The 22,117-nt window shown below is 49.0% G+C and overlaps 1 protein-coding gene across 1 annotated transcript in view; it reads left to right on the top strand.

The window, feature by feature from the left end:
• Positions 1-22,117, top strand: part of LOC136289162 (collagen alpha-1(VII) chain-like) — a 111,857-nt gene that overhangs the window by 26,899 nt on the left and 62,841 nt on the right. The window contains exons 9-24 of the mRNA XM_066182650.1: positions 1,704-1,820; positions 2,334-2,489; positions 3,987-4,103; positions 6,290-6,436; positions 6,570-6,689; positions 7,441-7,599; positions 9,341-9,469; positions 9,697-9,846; positions 12,064-12,201; positions 12,594-12,740; positions 13,534-13,653; positions 15,872-16,018; positions 16,153-16,341; positions 17,649-17,788; positions 19,353-19,476; positions 20,688-20,831. Of these exons, the coding sequence (XP_066038747.1) occupies positions 1,704-1,820; positions 2,334-2,489; positions 3,987-4,103; positions 6,290-6,436; positions 6,570-6,689; positions 7,441-7,599; positions 9,341-9,469; positions 9,697-9,846; positions 12,064-12,201; positions 12,594-12,740; positions 13,534-13,653; positions 15,872-16,018; positions 16,153-16,341; positions 17,649-17,788; positions 19,353-19,476; positions 20,688-20,831 (2,244 nt within the window). The remainder of the gene's footprint in view (positions 1-1,703; positions 1,821-2,333; positions 2,490-3,986; positions 4,104-6,289; positions 6,437-6,569; positions 6,690-7,440; positions 7,600-9,340; positions 9,470-9,696; positions 9,847-12,063; positions 12,202-12,593; positions 12,741-13,533; positions 13,654-15,871; positions 16,019-16,152; positions 16,342-17,648; positions 17,789-19,352; positions 19,477-20,687; positions 20,832-22,117) is intronic.

Here is a 22,117-nt window from a genome sequence, read left to right as displayed (position 1 = left end):
ATGGATGGATGGATGGATGGATGGATGGATGGATGGTATATAGATTGAGGGATGATGGATGGATGGATGGATGGATGGATGGATAGTGGGATGGACGGATGGATGGACAGATGGATGATGGATGGGTGGATGGATGGGTAGATGGATGGATGGATGGGTAGATGGAGGGATGGAGGGCAGGATGGACAGATGGATGAATGGAGAGTGGGATGGAGGGATGGATGATGGGATGAAAGATGGGATGGATGATGGGATGGATGAATGGATGGATGGACAGATGGATGATGGATGGATGGATGGATGGATGGATGATGGATGTATGAGGGATGAATGGATGGATGATGACATAGGTTTGGGGCTTCAGAGTTTATCAGAGAAGCTCCCATTGAGTCCCAAGGTGCTGGAAGGACTCCTTGGCTTTCCAAACTCCTCCAAGAGGAGCCTGGATGGGGCTGGACCCAATCCCAACCCCAGGTTGTCAATGGATTAAATCTATCTAAGGAATTACAGAGGTGTGGTTGAACCTTTATCCAAGGATTAAAGATGGCAAACCAGGTATAATTATATTAAAATTAATGATTTCCTATGATAAATGAGTAGATGAAAAGATCTTAATCAGAATTATTTACTACACCGTAGAGAAGCTAAAACCACCAGGATGGGACAGAATCGTGCACTTTATCAGAGTAATTACACTATACTAATTATATTTAAGTAATTATATTAATTATAATAATGTAATTGTAATAAAATTAACAAAAAACCCCAATTATTGAAGGAGAGATTGATGCCACTCACCCAGACCAATGTCCAGGGGCAAATCTCTTCTGGTGACCCTCAAGGGGTGACTTTTGGGTGTCCCCACCCAACGGAGGGATCTCCATTCCCAAGAAGGCACACGGGGATACGTCAGGAGAACGTTGGAACGTGGGACTGGGCTTTTATCATCTCTGCTTTTGGGGATTCTCAGAGTTTAAGGGGTTCGCTAATCCCACTGACATCCCCCGGACGAAGCACGGATCCTGCTTTGCCCGAGGAGTTTGGTGAAGAATTTCCCCTTTCTTTTCCCTGCCTTTTGTTCCTCCTGCTCCCCACCACCACCTCCCCTGCGAGGTCTGGAGTTGTTTGTCTTCTGGAAGGAAGATCTCTGACAGGATGAATAAATAAAGCTCCTCAATGAGGTCTGACTCATCCGTACTTGCCAGGGAGAAGATGGAATGTCTTTATGGGTGGAAATAAAGCCGTTTGATCTCTCCTCTTATTATCCCCGACACGAAGCCAGAGGCAGGAGCCATAAATCCGTCTGCCATGGCTGGCTGGATCCAAACGGGCTCCTCTCCCTTGGAATTGTGGCCCTGGGAGCAAAGCAGGCTTTGATTCATGGCTCTGATTCCTGCTCAGGCTGCGAGAACTGCAGAGCTTCCCCCTGCCCAGGGTAGATTTCCTCTATTTGTAAGAAGATATTCCAGATCCCAACACCATTCCCAGAGAAAACTCCCGAACTTTCTGCCTTGGGATGTTTCATCCCGGTTTTCAAATGGGAAAAGGGTTGGTAGGAGGGGGATTGTTGGTTTTAAGGAATCGACTGAGGGAGAGTTGGTGCTTCTCCTCATTGTATCTCTCTGTCCCTGAAGACAAAAGATTTTTCCGAGGATCTTTTCCGTTATTCCGGCTCCTCCTGCCCTATTTTTGTGTCCCCAAAGCTCCTGTGCCTCCAGTCACCAATTTCCGTGTGATAGAAGAAGGACTTTTCAGCCTGAAGGTGGCCTGGACGCCTCCCCTGGGCAAACTGGAGGGCTACAAGATCTACATCCCCAGGGGTGAGTTCTATTAATTTCTAATTAATTTTGTAAAATTTTAGGCAATTTTAATCGATTTTTCTGTATTTTTTTCTCGGTGTTTGGTTTAAAAGGAGCAGTGATCCAAGGACAGGGAAGGTGCTGTTAACTCCTGGCACGACTCTGGGTAGAGTCCAGGACAGACTTTTCCAAATATTGTGGTTCATCCAGGATAGAGGAGAGTCCCTGGAAGGACTTTTCCTCGGAGAAGAACAAGCTGAGGATGATGCTGTGACTTCCTTATTTCCTCTGGCACATCCCGATGTTTTTTCCCGCTCAAGTGCCTGCTCTGGTGGGGATTTGGGATGAGTTCAAGCCTTTGGGATGCCTCCCACTCTGCTCTGTGGGATCTGAGGGCTGGGACAGCACGGCCAGAATTCCGAGCGACACCACATGGATCAGGAGACCCCAAACATGCCCATGGTGTGACGACTTCCCTGTGGAATTCATCTTCATGGAAAGGCTTCACCATCCCTCTTCTCCTTGATTTTGCAGCCAACAAGCCCGGGATGACCCTTGAGCAGATCCTGCGGGGCGACGTCTCTTCCCACCTGCTGGAAAACTTGCAGGAGGACAGGGAATACAGCATCAGCATCTACGCCGTGTATCCCGAGGGCCCCAGCCAGCCCGTGGCTGCCCTGGGGAGGACACGTAAGAGCTGCGACCCCGTGGTCGGTCCCTTTTGTCCCCAGGTGTTGTGTCCCCACCTCGGGGCTGGTGTCCTGCCTTGGTTTGGAAAGACGGGTGTCTGCCAGGGAAAGCTGGAGCTTCCCTTGGAATGGGGAATGCAAACCCCCTCCCTCCAAATTATTATGATTTTGGAATTAAGGGGGCTTTCAGGCAAAGATATGGGAATAACGGTTCTTTAGTAGGCGAATTAAAAATACAAATGGAGTAGTACAAAAAAAACCCAAGCAGACAAAAAAAAAAAAATCCTAGAAACGCTGACAGAGTCAGAACAGGACCTGACCCCTGTTGGTCAGGGTGTTGGTGTCAGCCCAAATAAATCCTCCTGCAGTGCCCAGATGTGGTTCTGCTGGAGCAACGATCCTGTAGCAGGGTGAAGTTTTCCTCTGAAGGTCCAGTGGGGCTGAGCTGGGTCTGGTTTTCCTCTGGGATTCCAGTGCAAACGGGCTGTGCTGGAGTTCCAAATCTCAGCTTTCATCCAGGTGGGAATGCTGGGCTCCTCCCCCTGGGATGATGGAATTGTATCAGCCGTGCAGTGAGCCTCGATGGCCCATGGACAGAAGATTCCCCTGGAGGGAGGATGGGTCCTGGAAGGGATAAAGAAACACTTTTCCTGCTGGTTTTTACAGCTTCCCTTTAACAGAAAACACTTGCCCCTTTCCCCCTGGAGTTATGAGGAATGGATGATAGAAAACAAAACAAAACAAAAAAAAAATCGAAGAACACTTCCCCAACCAGTTTCAATGGATGGAAAATGGAATACACACTTTTGGTTACATATTGCAACCCAAGACGTGCCCTCACGCACCAAGACCTTCCCAGTTCCGTCCTAACTCTTCCCTCATTGACATCCTCAACCCCATCCTGCGGTTTGGGGGAGTGTGGGAGATCCTTTTCCCTATTCTCTCCTGCTTCACAAGGCTGGTGCTCGGAGGTGTTTGGTCCTGGACAGTCACAGGTTGGGCTGCTCTGCCTCTGGTTTGTGAGATGCCTTCAGCCCCTGGGCAGGAGCTCCTGAAAATCCCTCTCATGGAATCATTAGTGCTGGAAAAAAACCCTCCAAGATCCCAGAATCCAACCGTTCCCAGCCATATCCACATGTGCCACATCCACGTGGCTTTGAACTCCCTGCAGGGGTGGAGGATGGATTTCTCCAGGGGTGTGACTCCACCACTGCCCTGGGCAGCTCTTCCAAGGCCTGACCACCCTTTCCATGAAAAAGCTTTTCCCGATATCCAACCCAAACCTCCCCTGGCACAGCTTGGGGCCGTTCCCTCTTGTCCTGCCCCTCGTTCCGTGGGAGCAGAGCCCAGTTCCCACCTGGCCACCTCCTTCCGGGTGTTCCCTTCACCCAGCTGAGCTGGAGGGGCATCCATGGAGGGGTCTCAAGTCTTGAAATTTTCATAAATTTCCAGATTTATGAGGAAGCTCATAAAAGTTTCTTTCCCGTCCTCCTTCCAGTGAAGCTCCTGCCTGTGGAAAACCTCCTGCTGCAGAACGAGACCACGGACACGCTCCAGGCCAGGTGGAGCCCTGTCCGGGGAGCAACGGGGTACAGGCTCACCTGGACATCAGCAGGTATGGATAAGGGTGGGATTCATAATCCAGGCTCACCTGGACATCAGCAGGTATGGATAAGGGTGGGATTCATAATCCAAGCTCACCTGGACGTCAGCAGGTATGGATAAGGGTGGGATTCATAATCCAGGCTCACCTGGACATCAGCAGGTATGGATAAGGGTGGGATTCATAATCCAGGCTCACCTGGACGTCAGCAGGTATGGATAAGGGTGGGATTCATAATCCAGGCTCACCTGGACATCAGCAGGTATGGATAAGGGTGGGATTCATAATCCAGGCTCACCTGGACATCAGCAGGTATGGATAAGGGTGGGATTCATAATCCATGCTCACCTGGACATCAGCAGGTATGGACAGGGGTGGATTCAGGTTCACCTGGACATCAGCAGGTACGACCAGGGGTGGGATTCAGGCTTCAGGCTCACCTGGATGTCAGCAGGTATGGACAGGGGTGTGCATCAGTGAGCAGGGCATGGAAGGATGGGAGCTGTGAGATTCCCAAGGTGTTGGATGCCCTTTGGATTGGATTGGATTCCATGTTTGCCCAGAGGGAATTGGGTTTGTTTGGTTTTTTGTGGGGGGTCTGTGACCAGTGGAGTTTTCTCTGCCACGGACACAAAAATTCCTGCTGTGGCTCTGCCTGATGAGGCAGGCTGCTGGATATCCAGCCCTGTTCCATGGAATTAGTCTCCTATGGATTTACTGGACCCTGAGCAGCCTTGGAATAGCTGAGTGGAGCTGGGAAAACCCTCCCTGCAGAGCTGTGCAGCCCCTGAGGATTTGGGGTCACCCTTTTTTGGGGGGGGACCGCCGAGTACGGGATTTTTGGGGGCACAGCCCGGAAGTGCCTGCGTTCATTTTGCTTTTCTCTCTGCATCTCCCAGAATCCTCATTTTTAGGCAAAAATTTGGAAGTTCAGAGACAGATCCACCTTTGCAGCTGGAGCTTTTTCCCCTGCCCTGAACCCAAACATATTTTCCCCGGTGCCGGGAGGGGGGAGCAGGAGTGAGGAATTCCAGTTTGGTGGCAGGATTTGGCCTTGGGAGATGGATGTTTCTGGGGCTCAGGGGTGTCAGGACACCTGGGCTCTATCCCAGGCTTGGAATAAAAACCAGATTTTCCTCTCCCTCAGCTCCGCTGGTTGTGATGGAAGGAGACATCTCCCACCAGGGAAGGGAGGGGGGATTAGTGGGAGAACAGCTCCAAAGGTCGCCAGGAGGGAAAAATCTTCGCAGGGGAGAGGTGAAACAGCTTTTATGGCTTTGTGATGAACTTTTTCTCACGGCAAACCCCAAAACTCAGCAGTTTGCTCAACATCCCAGCTAGGCATGGAGCTGGGAGTGGGGACACTGAGGGGACAACGGGACGAAACCTCCTCAAGGTGGAGCAGGAGGAACGCATCGCCTCCACCCCGCATTTCCAGCTGCTTTTTCACCTGCTACCAGCTCACCCCAATTCCAGGCGTGGAAAAATCCCAAGGGCAGCCTCCCCACACACACTCTGGGTCCTCTTCCCACACTCCATCCCACCCCGGGTTTTGGGATGTGGTGACGGGATCCAGATCCTGCTGCCCGTCCCAAGCGCGGGAGGGGTTGGGTTCTCCTCGTCTGACTTTTAAAACCGGGATTAGGTGGACACAAACTGGATTTGGGAGCTGTGGGGATGTGGAGAGCAGGCGGGAAAAGGGGGATGGGGCTCCGGCTGCTGCTGGAACGGAAAACGGGGACGTGGCACCATCCAGTGACCAAACTGGAAAAGGCATTTAAACTTCTTTCAGAGGTTTCCCTCGACATCCTGCCGCCCGCACCTCCCTGCCCTTGGGAATCAGGGCTGGATCCGCAGGAATTCGGTTTTAACTCTTCTCCTGCCGGGCACGTTTAGCTGAGCTGGGTTTAGCCCACAGCGAGGATGTTAAAACTGGGTTTTGGAGTGTTGCTGGCTTCAATTCCTGCGGGGAAATGACTCCAGCATGGAGTCACCCAGGGCTGGGAAGAGTGTGGACCCTTTTATGGGATCACTGCCAGACCTCAACGTGCCCAGTTTGGGGTTTTCCTGGTTTATTCCCTCTGCAAATCCATGAGTTGCCCCGGTGATCCCTGAGCTCTTCCCGGGTGGATGTGGGTTATTTCCACCTGCACCTGCCTGGGGTGGGCTGAGCCTGGGGACATCATTTCCCTTCACAGAGGGCAGTGTCCAGGACGTGACTTTGGGCAGCTCCTACAGCTACTACATGATCCAGGGGCTGGAGCCGGGCGTGGAGCACACGGTGACCATCAACCCCATCTTTGGGGACATCGAGGGGCCGGTGGTGACGGGCAAGGCCACCACAGGTGAGTGTCCATGCAGACATGGGGGTGCCGGCACAGAGTTGGCGTCACTTCTGTCACTCTTCTGCATCTTTGGGCACCTCTTTGAAGCTGTTGGGACCTCGATGGAACGGGGCAACTCTTCTCTCCCTTGCAGTGGCATCCAGCACCGTGCAGATGCTGAAAGTGAGCGAGATTTCCATCAACAGCCTCCTGGTGTCCTGGGATTCGGTGGCGGGAGCCACCGGGTACAGGGTGGCCTGGGGTCCCACACCAGGTGAGATCCGTCTCTGCTCTCCCTGGAATGGAAGAACCTCAGGAGTGCTGGAAGTAGGGCAGGCCCAGCTCATGAACTGCTCCGAGCAGCCTCTCCCGCAGTTCCAGAGTGGATGAATTCAGGGATTTTTCCTGGCCCTGATTATCCAACCTGGCCCCCAGCCCAACGCAAGAGTGGGTCCCCGGGAAGGAGACAGGGAACGTTCCCAGATTCCTCTGGATGTGAGATGGTTTGGATTCAGTTCCTCTCAACCGGTTTGGGTCATTTAGGTATTGAAATTCCAAAATGAATAACCACTCCCTAGCTAAATAAATATATAAACTAAATAAATATGTAAACTAAATAAATATATAAACTAAATAAGCATATATAAATATTATGCTAAATAAATAGATAAACATATATTAATATATAAATATTATTATGTAATAAATAAATAAACTCTCCCTTGCCCCAGTGAGCACAGGGAATCCCAGCATCACTGAGGTTGGAAAAGACCTCCAAGCCCAACCTGTGCCCAATCCCCACCTTGTGATGGAAGTGCCACATCCAGATGTTCCTTGGACACCTTCAGGGATGGGGACTCCAAACCTCCCTGGGCAGCCCCTGCCAAGGCCTGACCACCCTTTCCATGAGGAAATTCCTCCTGAGTTGCGTCCTCCAGCAGCGGGAACGTGGTAGATTCCCCAGGATGCCACAGAGCTGCTCTCCAGACTCTTTCCCCCCTTGTGTTTTATTTTCTCTTCCGAAGAATTCTTTGGCAAGGACCGTCCCCGTCACCTGGCCCTCAACAAGTCGGTGACGTCCCACCAGCTCCGCGGGCTGGCCCCTGACACCGAGTACGTGATTTCTCTGTCCGTGCTCTTCGGCCCCGGGGAGGGCCCCGGGATCACCACCTCGGCCAGGACGGGTGAGTGCGGGTGGGATGTGGAGTGGCTACTACAGAACGCAACCTCTGTGTATCTGCTTCGACCTCGTGTGTCCCTGAGCGGGTCTGTTCCTGTGCTCTGGGCTTGGGGAGAGCTTCGGACTCATAAGATCCCAGGTTGGTTGAGGTTGGAAGAGTAGCAAGGTTTGGGAGGTTTGAAAGAGTTGGAAGGTTTGGAAGGGTTGGCAAGTATGGAAGAGTTGGAAAGGTTGGAAGAGTTGGAAGGTTCGGAAGAGTTGGAAGGTTCGGAAGAGTTGGAAGGGTTGGAAGAGTTGGAAGGTTCGGAAGAGTTGGAAGGGTTGGAAAGGTTTGGAAGGGTTGGAAGAGTTAGAAAGTTTGAAAGGGTTGGAAGGTTTGGAAAGGTTTGGAAGAGTTCGAAGGGTTGGAAAGTTTGGAAGGGTTGGAAGAGTGGGAAGGGTTTGAAGGGTTTGAGGAGTTGGAAAGTTTGGAAGAATTTGAAGAGTTGGAAGGGTTGGAAAGTTTGGGATGGTTGGAAGAATTGGAAAGGTTTGGAAGGGTTGGAAGAAGATGAAGAGTGGGAAGGTTTGGAAGAGTTGGAAAGTTTGGGATGGTTGGAAGAGTTGGAAAGTTTGGGTGGGTTGGAAGGTTTGGAAAGGTTGGAAAGTTTGGAAGGGTTGGAAGGGTTGGAAAGTTTGGAAGGGTTTGAAGAGTTGGAAAGTTTGGGAGGGTTGGAAGAGTTGGAAGGTTTGGGATGGTTGGAAGCTCATCTTGCTCTAGCACCTTCCTCTATCCCATGTTGCTCCAAGCCCCATCCAACCTGGCCTTGGACACTTTCAGGGATGGAGCAACCACAATTTCTCTGGGAAACCTGTTCCAGGGCCTCCCCATCCTCCCAGCCAGGAATTCCTTCCCAAAATCCAACCTCAACCTGCTCTCATTCCATTTAAAGCCACTCTCTCTTATCCAAAGTCCCTCCCCAGCAGTGAAGTGCCCAATCAGCACTCACTGAGCTTCCAGGTATCCCGAAATCCACACCAATATTAAATCCTCAACATTGTTACAATCCATCTGGAAAAAAAAAGAAAAATCTGAAAAATAGGAAATCTGGGTAAAATCCGCTGTAGGAAACCATAGGAAGATAAAGAGGGTGGAACATCCCAGTGCAGCCCTTTTTGCTTGGTGATAAGGGCTGTCTCCTGCCTCAAAGAATTCCTTAATTCCAAAGGAATCCTTCTGGGAGATCAGATTCCCCGGACAAGAGGCAGCAGATGCGAATCTTTTATGTAAAATGGGGAAATCTGGTGGACAAACCTCATCCCTCTCTCTCAAACTCCCGGGCTGCTGCCCTGGGAGCAGGGGAGAGGCAGCGCCGCTGACCCAAGAGCAGAGGTTGGGATTCTTGGAAGAGGTTCCCAAGTGGCAGCAGGTGACTGGAAAACCCTGGAATACCACACGGAGAACCCTTGCGAGGAGGAGACCAGGGAATATTCAGCAGCCGTGAGGGCTCTGGGTGGGTGTTTCACCTGGGGCACTGGGATATGGATCTCCTGACTCCATGGATCCCTGAACTGCCTGACTCCCACTGGATCTGGGGCAGAACGTGCTCCTTGATGACCTCAAGGAGTGGTGAGGATGAGGAGACACCAAGGATAAGCAGAGACGCCATTTTTAACCCTTTGGTACAATTTTGACTCATTAACGTGTCAGTGATGAGCCTTTGGGCAGGAATTAGGACACTCCTGATGTTGTCTCCATCCTGCAGCTCCTCTGGGATCTGTCTCCAACTTCAAGGTGATGTCCCACACCAGCACCAGCCTGTCCTTGGCCTGGAGCACCACCGCCGCCGCCACCAAATTCAAACTCACCTGGAGCCCCGTGGGAGCAGGCAAAGGTGAGCAGGGGAAGGACATTCCAGGCACCTTCCCGAATTCCTGACCCACCCCTGGGGGTAGCAAAGAGATCCCACAGCCTGGAAACTTGCTGCTGGCGGCTCCTCCTCTTCGTCTCCGTGGTTTTATTTATGGAGATCATCCCCAGCGCTGTGGGACGGCAGTGCAGCAATTCCCTTGGGAGGAAGGAAGTGGGCTCCAGGCTGTGAAATATCCCTGTTTTTTCCAGGAAAACAGGTCGCCAGGACTCGGTACCTGGGCAGCAGAGTGTTGGATCATCGGATTGAGCACCTGACGCCCAACACCCTGTACAGGGTCAGTGTCCGGGCTGTGTTCAGCAGGACCGAGGGGCCGGAGGTGACCCTGACTCACCGCACAGGTAAATCCTGCCGGGAAGAACCCATCCTTGAGTTGGGATGCAAAGCCTGGATTGGTCTTGGGCGTGGGATTGGCTCGGTTCTGGGAAAAACCCATCCTTGAGTTGGGATGCAAAGCCTGGATTGGTCTTGGGCGTGGGATTGGCTCGGTTCTGGGAAAAACCCATCCTTGAGTTGGGATGCAAAGCCTGGATTGGTCTTGGGCGTGGGATTGGCTCGGTTCTGGGAAAAACCCATCCTTGAGTTGGGATGCAAAGCCTGGATTGGTCTTGGGCGTGGGATTGGCTCGGTTCTGGGAAAAACCCATCCTTGAGTTGGGATGCAAAGCCTGGATTGGTCTTGGGTGTGGGATTGGCTCGGTTCTGGGAAAAACCCATCCTTGAGCTGGGATACAAAGCCTGGATTGGTCTTGGGCGTGGGATTGGCTCGGTTCTGGAAAAAACCCATCCTTGAGTTGGGATGCAAAGCCTGGATTGGTCTTGGGCGTGGGATTGGCTCGGTTCTGGGAAAAACCCATCCTTGAGCTGGGATACAAAGCCTGGATTGGTCTTGGGCGTGGGATTGGCTCGGTTCTAGGAAAAACCCATCCTTGAGCTGGGATACAAAGCCTGGATTGGTCTTGGGCGTGGGATTGGCTCGGTTCTGGAAAAAACCCATCCTTGAGTTGGGATGCAAAGCCTGGATTGGTCTTGGGCGTGGGATTGGCTCGGTTCTGGAAAAAACCCATCCTTGAGTTGGGATGCAAAGCCTGGATTGGTCTTGGGCGTGGGATTGGCTCGGTTCTGGAAAAAACCCATCCTTGAGTTGGGATGCAAAGCCTGGATTGGTCTTGGGCGTGGGATTGGCTCGGTTCTGGGAAAAACCCATCCTTGAGTTGGGATACAAAGCCTGGATTGGTCTTGGGCGTGGGATTGGCTCGGTTCTGGAAAAAACCCATCCTTGAGTTGGGATGCAAAGCCTGGATTGGTCTTGGGCGTGGGATTGGCTCGGTTCTGGGAAAAACCCATCCTTGAGTTGGGATGCAAAGCCTGGATTGGTCTTGGGCATGGGATTGGCTCGGTTGGTCAGGGTCTGGTGATAAAAACACCCAAGTTTTGGGTTTAAGCATCGTGTTCATCCCTTTGAGAGTTGGACTCCGTGATCCTGGTGGATCCAGCTCGGGATGTCCCGTGGACGGTGGAGGTGTTGGCGTTGAAACACATAATCGCAGAATGATTACCTGCGGGTGCTTTTATCGAAGAGCTCTGGGAATCAGGGGTACAGGGTACAGACCCCAACCCGACTCCGGCACGGATTCGAGATGCACATGTTTTTATACCCTTTCCTTATATAACTCTACACATTAATTATTAAACTAATATTGTTCTGCTGTATGCATTGATCTTATCCAAGCATGAATTCTTGTCGTTTCCGTCAGGCCTCCCCCCAAATATCGTTTCTCATGATTCTTATTATCTTAATCATATCCAATTACCAAACAATCCTTACAATTAACAGTCGTATCATTTATTGTATGATGATTACGCAGGTGCAGTTTCACGTGATCTAGTAAAGACAAAGCCTAACCTTTCGTTCCCAGGGCCTGCGTAGTTTTGGTTCCCTTTCCCAGGCCTATCCAGGCCCAACCTTTCTTTCCACCTCCCCTGAATCCATTGTATACAATTTCCATGATTTTTAGAAACATTTCGACCCTATGCTGTCAGGGGCACGAGCAGCCCTGGCTGCTGGTGGCAACAATCCATGGCCGTTCCCATGGGAGGGAGAGGACACGTCCTTCTGGCACATTGGACAGTCCTGGATTTATCAACGCAATTCCCGGAGTTATTTATCCACAACCACCTCAGGAGTGCAGGAGCCTCTCCTCAGGCACCACCCGGGGTCACTCACCAGCTTTGGGATCACTCTTGAGGCTTTGGGAATTCCTTGGATTTTGGCTTTGCCTCTTCCAACATGGAGCTTTGGCTCCTTTCAGTGTCTTTTTCACCTGGGTCCACCTCAGTGAGTTTTTTCACGGAATTTGAAGATGTGTCTGGATGATCTGAGGAGTTTTCCTCAGCTCGGAATCCATGGATCCTTTAGGAATTTCGGCCTGGCTTCCTGGATAATGTTTGGAAAGTAGATCTTCAACGAATGCCCAAACTTTTCTCCTCCACCACAGCTTGGAGCCGTGGTGCTGCTCTGGGACTGAGCTGAAATCTTATCCTGGTTCGTTTTTCCAGCTCCTTCTGGAGATTCCAACCCCATCCCGACCATCCAGGACCTGAGGGTTACCGACGCTGGTGTCAACACTTTGAGGCTGGCTTGGAAAAAGCTTCCTGGGATAAGTCACTACAGGATATCCTGGGAGCCATCCAATGGTAAGAATCCCGATCCGTTGGTCTGGGAGCACAAGGAGCCCACAAAAATGGGGAGTTTGGCTCAGGAAATTCCTTTTTCCATGGGTGGTCGGGGTAGGTGGGGACTTTAATGTCTACAGGGACAGGTTGAACTCTAAATCAGCCCTAAGCTTTAGGCTCTAACCAAGGATGTAAATATAGCTGGGATTTGGGAATTCCAAGAATTCATTCCTTTCCGCATTTGTGACCGGATCTCTCCGCTCCCTGTGCCTCAGTTTCCCTGTGGGCAAAATGAGTCCCTGACTCTCCTCCCTGGCCAGGTCCTGTCAGATGTGTGCGAAGCTGCTGTAACAATGACTCTGATACTTCCCTTTCCATGGAAACCACGGATTTTTTGGGATGTCTCCTCCCAGGTGACTCGGAATCCTCCCAGCTGGTGCCGGCGGAGGCCGTTTCCTTCGCGATTCCCAAACTGAAGGACAACACCACCTACACCATCTCCGTGTCTGCGGCGGGACAGGGACAGGAGGGAATCCCCACGGTCCTCACGGCCAAAACCTGTGAGTGTGAAATCCATGGATTGGGATGAGAGCGTCTCCATGGAGAGTTTTAAAAAAAAGAACAATTTTGGCTGATGGACACCTCATTCCTGGAATTCCAGAACGTTTTGGGTTGGAAGGGCCCTTGAAGATCATCCACTTCCAGCACCTTCCGTAGACCAGGTTACTCCAAGCCCTGTCCTTGTTTCTTAGATCCCACCAGAAAACAGGCATTGATCCTTTCTTCTTTTCACCGAGGAATATTGGGATTTCCCTGTCTTCCCCTGCCAATAATCCCCGTTTTTCTGGCACTTTATCTTGGGATTCCCTCTTTGTGCGGTACCTTGACCATTTCCAGCAGGTAAAGGCCGACATCCCTCATGAGTTGTGCCAAAAGGGGCAGGTTTGGAGATCAAACCCAGGAGAAAGTCAGGGATGTGGGGCCAACACTGGGATTTCAGGGAGCACCTGGGAAAAAAAAAAATCACTGGAAAAACTTCATTACCCACCCCCAAAAACTCAAATTCCAGTCAGTTTAGAGTCCAGACTGAAGATCTGGAAAAACTCCCACCAAATGAGAGCCTGGTCTGATTCAGCTTCTTAGAAAACACCTGGAATGCTGGAAGAACTCCTTCCTCTCAGGAAAATTTTATTTTCCTGACTATTTTATTTTATTTTATTTTATTTTATTTTATTTTATTTTATTTTATTTTATTTTCATTTTGGTTTATTCCAGAACCACGGAATTTGGGAGACAGAAACATCCCCAGAGCTGTTTCCAGCCCCTAAACTTTGTTCCTTGCTTTTCCTGCAGCGGATTTGCCCAAAGTGATGGAATTCAGAGTGCAGGAGGCGGCGGATTCCAGCGTTTTGTTGTCCTGGGGTGCTGTTCCTGGAGCATCCCTGTATTTACTGACGTGGGGATTGTCCTCAGGTAACGTTTGGAGTGAGAAGGAGACCCTGATCCATCTCCTGAACTTCCTCTGGATCTGGTTTTAGCAGGAGAACCCTGGGGGTTTCTATGGGTTCCTTCATCTCAGCTTCTCCATTTGGCTGGAAAAAGAGGGAAAAAATGGGAGCTGGAGGAGGCTCACAAAGTGTCCCATTTGGCCATTGCGAGATCCATGGGGGAAGGAAAAAAGGAGCGGTGGGAAGTAGCTCAGGAAAAACGAATTTGGGTGTTATCTGTGTCCCTTCCTGTCCATCAAATCCACCAAAAAAAAAAAAAAAAGGTGGATTTTTGTCATCCATAAAACCTCGTTCTTACCCGTTTAAAATCTCTGCTCTACTGTGAAAAGCTTTTAAAATTTCCGTAATCATTCCTCACCATTCCTTTTCCCAATCGATTTGGCTTTTCAGGATTTGCCCTTTTAAAGCACCGACTCCATGTTGGGTTTTTTTTCCCTGGATTGGACTAAAATCCTTTTTGAATTTGGAGTTTCCTGTCCCTGTGGCTTCAACCACAAACTTCTTCCTGGGATCAGTTCGTGTCCAAAGTCAATAAAGAAACCAAATCCAGCAGAATTCCCTGTGCTCCCGGCAGAGCTTTTGGAGCTACCAGGAGCTTTAATTTGTTTTTTTTTTTTAAGTTTAATTTAATTTTTTAATTAATATTTTTCAATTAATAAGGATATTTCAGGATTGGCAGCTCCATACTTGCCGGTTGTGTCTGTCAGGATGAACTGTCCCATGACAGCAGCTTTTTCTTGGGATAAATATTATGGAAAAGTGATTTGGGAATGAACCTCTGGATCTCTGGGGTGCTTTGAGTGGTCTAAAGCCACCGTTCCCTTTCCTGTGCTGTGCTGTTCAGATATTGACCCGGAAATCCTTTCGGAAGGATTCAGAAATCCCTGATTTCGGAGTTGTCTGGGAATCAGGAATGGATAATCCCACATCTGACAGTCCTCCCCGTGCCCTCCTTCCATCGATCCTGCTGGAATGGGTTTATAAACATTGATTTCCCATTGCCAGCAGGTGAATCCTGATCCCTGCTTCTCCACAGGATAAAATTTATTGCTCCTGACTGAGTAATTCCAGTTTTTTTCCTGGGTAATTATCCCGGCTGCCAACATTGGTGTGTGTAAAAGCAATTAAGAATGTGGTCCTTGTTTTTTTTGTCTTGATTCATTTTGCTCCACACAACTTGATTTTTTTTTTTCCTGAATGGATGATATTTTATAAGGCATTTTCCTTGCTCCTTTTAAATTAAATTAAATTAAATTAGTCAAAATTTAATGCCCTTTTCCCTGCGGATTCCATCCAGCCTGTCCCATAAAAAACCAAAACGGATCCCTTTCTTTTCCACTTGGGATCATTCCACCTGTGGATCAGACAAAATAAACCAATTATGGCTATTTTGACTCGACTTCCCAAAAAGGGGGAAGCACAAGAGTTTAACCCAAATTTCCAGAGGGATTTTACTATTTTATTTCAAGGAAGGTAAACGTCCCTTCCAAAGATTTTTGTGGGGAATTGAGAACAACGAACCGGATTTGATCTTTGGAGATCTTTTCCAACCTTAATTCTACGGGGTGATGGCGGTGGAGCAGATTAATTGAGCTGATTTTGGTTTTTTGCCGTAAAAACTGAGATTTTTGGGCAATTTTTTTTATTTTAAAGTAAAATGTTAATTCGGAATAAAAAAATGTGCAAATTCCACTTAGAATGGTGTCAAATTCATCATTTATTATTTCTAAAGGAAAGCACTTAGGAAATGTCAATCATTATTATGACATTCTTTTTCCTATCATTATTTTAAATCAAAACTATGAATTGTGTGCCACCGAATTTCTCAGTCAAGTTTCATTTTGTTCTTCATCAAACTTTCCATTCATTTCCAAAAAAGAATCTTATTTCTATCCGTAAGAACCGCTGGATAGAAATTGGTCTCTGAGCCTTGAGCACCACTTGCGCCAAATTCCCTCAATTTTTTGCATGAATTCCAAATTTTTTTCCTTCTTAATGCACAAAATCAACCTCATTTCATCTGGTTTAGCACCTGAGTGTTGCAGTTTGAAAATTATTTACTTTTGCCTCTCCTCCAAATCCTGGGAATCATCCCCAAATTCCTGTTTGCCAACAGTGATGCCCCAGAAACGGGAATTCCTCTGAGATGGGAATTACAGTCACGTTTTCCCTGTTTCCCACAGCTCCAGCTCTTTCCCGGGAATTGTTACCAGCAGCTTCCCGATCCTACCGAGTGACAGGGCTGAGCTCCAAGGAAACGTATTTGTTTTCCATAAAACCAGTGTTTGGAGACTTGGAGGGACCGGAGACAACGCTCCTTGGACAAACAGGTACTGAGGACGGCGACCTGGATTTTCCAGGGAAAACTCCTCCTTTTTGGGTTTTGTTTTTCTCTTTGCTGGAGAGTGACACGGTGGCTGAAAAAAGAGGTTTAAAATTCACATTTTCTGTTTGGCTCCTACAGCAGGAGCTCCCAGGGAGTCACCGACTGCTCCAGTGGCTCCCACGCCGTCGGATTCCAGGGAATCTCCATCGGGATCTCCCGGCAGTGTGGGGACCACTCCTCTCCCAGTGCCCACCAGCACAAAGCTCCCAGAACTCCCAGTATGGACCAGCGCGGTGTCGGCACTGCCGACAACCCTGCCTGGGCCAAGTGAGTGTGGGGATGATGATGATGATGTAGAAATGATGATGATGATGATGATGATGTAGAAATAGCCAAAACTTCCAGAGGCCAAGACCTTCTCTGGTCCCAGGAGCTAAAACCAGTCGTAATTCCTTGGATAATGAGAGTGGACAATGTCAGGGAAGGCTCAAACCCCATAAATGTGGTGAAGGCCTCAGCAGGAGCTAAAACCGGTCTTAATTCCTTGGATAACGGAGTGGACAATGTCAGGGAAGGCCCAAACCCCACAAATGCGGTGAAGGCCTCAGCAGGAGCTAAAACCGGTCTTAATTCCTTGGATAACGAGAGTGGACCATGTCAGGGAAGGCAAAAACTCCATAAATGTGGTGAAGGCCTCAGCAGGAGCTAAAACCGGTCTTAATTCCTTGGATAACGAGAGTGGACCATGTCAGGGAAGGCCCAAACCCCACAAATGCGGTGAAGGCCTCAGCAGGAGCTAAAACCGGTCTTAATTCCTTGGATAACGAGAGTGGACCATGTCAGGGAAGGCCCAAACCCCACAAATGCGGTGAAGGCCTCAGCACTACCCCGAGGGGTGAAGGTGCTGCTGCTCACCCAAGAACTGGCATCACAAGAGGTTTGGTGTTGCTTTTAACCTTCTCTTTTCGCCAGAGTCGGGATTAAACGCTCGAGACGGTATCTCTTGTTTGGACTCAGATGTTTATTTATTTTTATCTATGTTACAGTCTCACAAGCTGTGAGTTCCAGCTAACAAAGTGAAAAATGGTTCTGTCTATCTCCTTCCAAGGCCTTTTGAGGATAAACTGGCCAATTAAGAAACGACACCTAAATTATTTTGACTTTTAACCCAATAAGCAAACACCTGTGGCCGACAATGCGGACTTTTCCGCCCAATTACAAGATACCACTCAAAACCATGAAGAAGAAGGTGAAAAAGAAGGACTCAGCCTCTGCCCTAAAACCTCCATCTTGCTTTATGTATATATTACTATATTCTGAAACCTTAAACTCTCCAAAAATTAAACTTTAAAACTCGAAGTTTAAAACTTAAAATTTTCCACCGCGTGATATCACACACTTCTATTCAAACTCCACCCCCACAATCCCAGTGCTGTCACTCAGTTTTGGGAGTCTTTTCCGAGGCCTCAGGTCAGTGCAGTGTTTGCTTGTTTGTGTCAGCACAGAAAGCCTGGAATTCTCAGCGCCCAGGGTTCCAACAGTCCGGGATTTGTTTCGTTGCTCTGAACACACAAAGCCCCAGGATTCTGCTTGGGGACCCCTCAGCTTACGGAATTCCTCCCTTCCCTCTGCAGTTTGTGGGAAGCTCAAGGCAGACGTTGGGTTCCTGGTGGATGAATCCTCGAGTATCGGCCAGAGCAACTTCAATAAAGTGAAGGATTTCCTCTTCCGGATCGTTTCCTATTTCCCCAAGATTGGGCCTGAAGGGGCACAGGCAAGATTTTCTTATTCCGTTTCCTGAAGTTATTTTCCTTCTGTTTTCTCCTTCTGCTCAGCCCTGCCTAGAGGAGAGTCTGCTCACCCCAGAGTTGTGGAGCAGAAAGGGCAGGGAAAGACCCGTGCGGAACGAAAAAGACAGAAATTAAAGTCTCCTCGGAGTCAGATTTCCCGTTTGGATAGATTTCCATTTCTTAGTTATTTTACCAAGACTGAATCGTTGGGAATAAAGCAAATTCCACACCTGAAATGCCATCTAGGTTAGCCCAGAGACCTGTTGGGTGCATATTCCCCTCTCGGATCCCATTTCTGACCTCATTCACGGTGGGAATGGTTGGAAATCCAGAGTGAGAATGGTTGGAAATCCAGAGTGGGGAATTGTTGAAAATCTGGAGTGGGAATAGATGGGAAACCAGAGAGGCACTGGCTGGGAAATCAGAGTGGGGAATTGTTGGAAATCCAGGGACAAATGGTTGGAAATCCAGAGATGGATGGTTGGAAATCCAGAGTGAGGAATTGTTGAAAATCTGGAGTGGGAATAGATGGGAAACCAGAGAGGCACTGGCTGGGAAATCAGAGTGGGGAATTGTTGGAAATCCAGGGACAAATGGTTGGAAATCCAGAGATGGATGGTTGGAAATCCAGAGTGAGGAATTGTTGAAAATCCAGAGTGGGAATGGTCGGGAAACCAGAGAGGGGACAGTTGGGAAACCAGAGTAGGGAATTGTTGGAAATCTGGAGTGGGAATGGTTGGAAATCTGGAGTGGGAATGGTTGGAAATCCAGAGTGGGGATGGTGGGAAATCCAGAGGAAGAATGGTTGGGAATCCAAAATGGGCATAGTTGGGAATCCAGAGTGGAAATGGTTGGGAAATCCGGAGTGGGGAATTGTTGGAAATCCAGAGAGGGAATGGTTGGAAATCTAGAGAGGGGAATTGTTGGAAATCCAGAGTGGGAATGGTTGGAAATCCAGAGTGGGGAATTGTTGGAAATCCAGAGTGGGAATGGTTGGAAATCCAGAGTGGGAATGGTTGGAAATCCAGAGTGGGGAATTGTTGTAAATCCGGAGTGGGCATGGTTGAAAATCTGGAATGGGAATGGTTGGAAATCCAGGTGTGGATCCAAGTGGGAAATGCAGCTCCCAGCAGCTCCCTCTTCCAACAGAGAACCAAAGGTCCAGGTCATGATGGGAATCACCTCCAGGGCAAATGAAGCCTGAAGGGTTTAATGACAGCAAAGCCAATGGGAAGACTCAGTTCCTCATTTATTTAATTAATGTCATAATTAAATGAGGCAGGGAGAGTTACGGAGCTCCGTTTAAGTTGAGCAGGAAATGAGAATTTCTTGGGCTCCGCTTGGAGGTTTGAGGTGAAGGATGAAGTTACCCCGGGTCAACAAATAACTCCAAGAACACAAAAAAATTTCGGTTTAGGCGAGGATCTGACTCCCTTTTCCCAGGGAATTCAACCTCTTCCCATTCCCGGCGCACCGCGCTCCGACTCGGGGCGGCCTGTCCCATTCCCCGCGGATTGGGGGGATTCTAATCCCTGATTTTTTCGGCAGGTTGCTGTTGCTCAGTACAACGAGGAGCCCAGGGCAGCTTTTCACTTCAACCAACACCGCGACCGCAACGGAGCCCTGGGAGCCATCAAAGGGCTGAGCTACTCCGGCGGCAACACCAGAACAGGTCTGGGAGGGGGCTTGGACACCTGGGATGATCCTTCTGGCCCAGGATGGAACCTGGAAGCCGAGGAAAACATTCCTCCAAGTGGTTTGGAGCCATTTCCTGGGTGGGAACGTTGTGCCGGAAGTTGTTTTAAATCTGAGAACGGATTAAATTTAATTTTCGCGAGTGGTTTTTCCAACCACTTGGTGCTTGATCCATGTCCTGGTTTCTCCCCTGGGTTTTTTCCTGATTATTTGATGATTTTTGCCTGCACTTGAGGGAGGTTTTTACACCATAAACATGAGGGTGGCTGATTTGAAGCGTTCTTGCATCCCAGAAATCCGGGTATTTTGTCTCGTTTAAAAACCTCAGAGGGGGATGACACTTTCCATGTGCTCATTCCCAGCTGGACACTGGGAATACCTGGTTCCCTGGAGGAAAACAACCAGGAATGGTAAATTAAAGACGGTTAATTTAAATTTAATAATTTAGCCCAGTTGGCTGGAACCTGGTGCCAGTAACTCCAAGATTTAATCCCTCCATGGATCATTCAGGAACTGGACTCGATGATCCTTGTGGATCCTTTCCAGCTTGGAATACTCTATAATTTTGTGATCTTTAATGAATTCTTCACATCAGGAGAGCTTTGACGCACCCAAATCCCTCATCCTGCCTCAGCGGAATTGGACGAGAGCACAAAAGAAAAAAAGGATAGTCAAAATACAGGAATTTCCCTGGGATTGCTTAGGGAAAGAAAGCCTGGAATTGGTCAGGCTGGAAATTCCTGGCTAACCTCGCCTCTAATCCTTCTTTTCATGGAGTTTGTGTCAATAAAGACATTTTACTCCATGTCGGAATCTTTCCACAGTGTTTTGGAGCTTCTTGACTATTTCAATCTGTGGGGGGATTTCTTTGTGAAACTTTCTTGGCCTTTCCCAAGACGTTTGGAAATGGGAATTCTGTGGGGGGGGGGGTTTTCCAGAAGTGTTAAGAAAAGTGCTTCAATTTTCTGAATATTTTGGTTTCCCTTTCCCAAAACTATCTGCTGATTCCACCAGAACCATTCCAGCCAAGCTGATTTCCTGCTGTTATCCTTCAAAAGGCGTTTTCCCATGCCCAGGGCTTTCCACTTACGAGGAATTCGCTTCATCCTCCACCCGTGGAAGGAGATCCAGAGTCCAAACCTGTGGAATTAATCCAGACTCCCACCCTGTCTCTCCCTGTCTGCTCAGGCCATGCCATATCCTACGTGCTAGAGGAATTATTCCAGCCCTCCAGAGGGATGAGACCGGGTTTTCCTCACATCCTGGTGCTCGTGACCGATGGACAATCCCAGGATGACGTGCTGCCCCCAGCCAGAGCAGCCCATGCTTTGGGTAGGTTTTCCCAGTTGTGTTTTCCATGGTTCTCCATGAATTTTCAGAGGTTTTAGGTTACCTCATTGTGTTTTCCTCGGTTCTCCATGAATTTCCGGAGGCTTGAGGTTACCCCATTGTGTTTTCCTTGGCTCTCCATGAATTTCCAGGAGGTTGAGGTTACCCTGTTGTGTTTCTCTCAGTTCTCCATGAATTTCCATGGGGTTGGTGTTGCCCCTTTTTTGTTTCCATGGTTCTCCACGAATTTCCAGGAGGTTGATGTTGCCCTGTTTTGTTTCCATGGTTGTCCATGAATTTCCAGAGGTTTGAGGTTGCCCCGTTTTGTTTTCCTCAGTTCTCCATGAATTTCCAGGAGGTTGATGTTGCCCCCTTTTGTTTCCATGGTTCTTCATGAATTTCCAGGAGGTTTGAGGTGGCCCCGTTGTGTTTTCCTCATTTTTCCTTAATTTCCAGGAGGATAACATCACCCCATTGTGTTTTCCTTGGTTTTCCATGAATTTCCAGAGGGTTGATGTTGCCGTGTTTTGTTTCCATGGTTCTCCACAGATTTCCAGGGGTTTGAGATTGCCCCATTTTGTTTCCATGGTTGTCCATGAATTTCCAGGGGTTTGAGGTTGCCCAGTTGGATTTCCCTCAGTTCCCCATGAATTTCCAGGGGTTTGAGATTGCCCCATTTTGTTTCCGTGGTTCTCCATGAATTTCCAGGGGTTTGAGGTTACCCCATTGTGTTTCCCTCACTTCTCCATGAATTTCCAGGAGATTGATGTTGACCCATTTTGTTTCCGTGGTTCTCCATGAATTTCCAGGGGTTTGAGGTTGCCCAGTTGGATTTCCCTCAGTTCCCCATGAATTTCCAGGGGTTTGAGGTTGCTCTGTTTTGTTTCCCTCAGTTCTCCATGAATTTCCAGGGGTTTGAGGTTGCCCTGTTTTGTTTCCCTCAGTTCCCCATGAATTTCCAGGGGTTTGAGGTTGCCCAGTTGGATTTCCCTCAGTTCTCCATGAATTTCCAGGGGTTTGAGGTTGCCCTGTTGGATTTCCCTCAGTTCCCCATGAATTTCCAGGGGTTTGAGGTTGCCCTGTTGGATTTCCCTCAGTTCCCCATGAATTTCCAGGGGTTTGAGGTTGCTCCGTTTTGTTTCCCTCAGTTCCCCATGAATTTCCAGGGGTTTGAGGTTGCCCAGTTGGATTTCCCTCAGTTCCCCATGAATTTCCAGGGGTTTGAGGTTGCCCTGTTGTGTTTCCCTCAGTTCTCCATGAATTTCCAGGGGTTTGAGGTTGCCGTGTTT

This window comes from Chamaea fasciata, unplaced genomic scaffold, assembly GCF_029207755.1.
Source record: "Chamaea fasciata isolate MVZ Bird 193981 ecotype frontalis unplaced genomic scaffold, bChaFas1.0.hap1 SCAF_5, whole genome shotgun sequence".
Classification (NCBI taxonomy): domain Eukaryota; kingdom Metazoa; phylum Chordata; class Aves; order Passeriformes; family Sylviidae; genus Chamaea; species Chamaea fasciata.
Note: the sequence above shows the minus strand (reverse complement) of the source record. Positions and strands in the feature narration are given on the sequence as shown.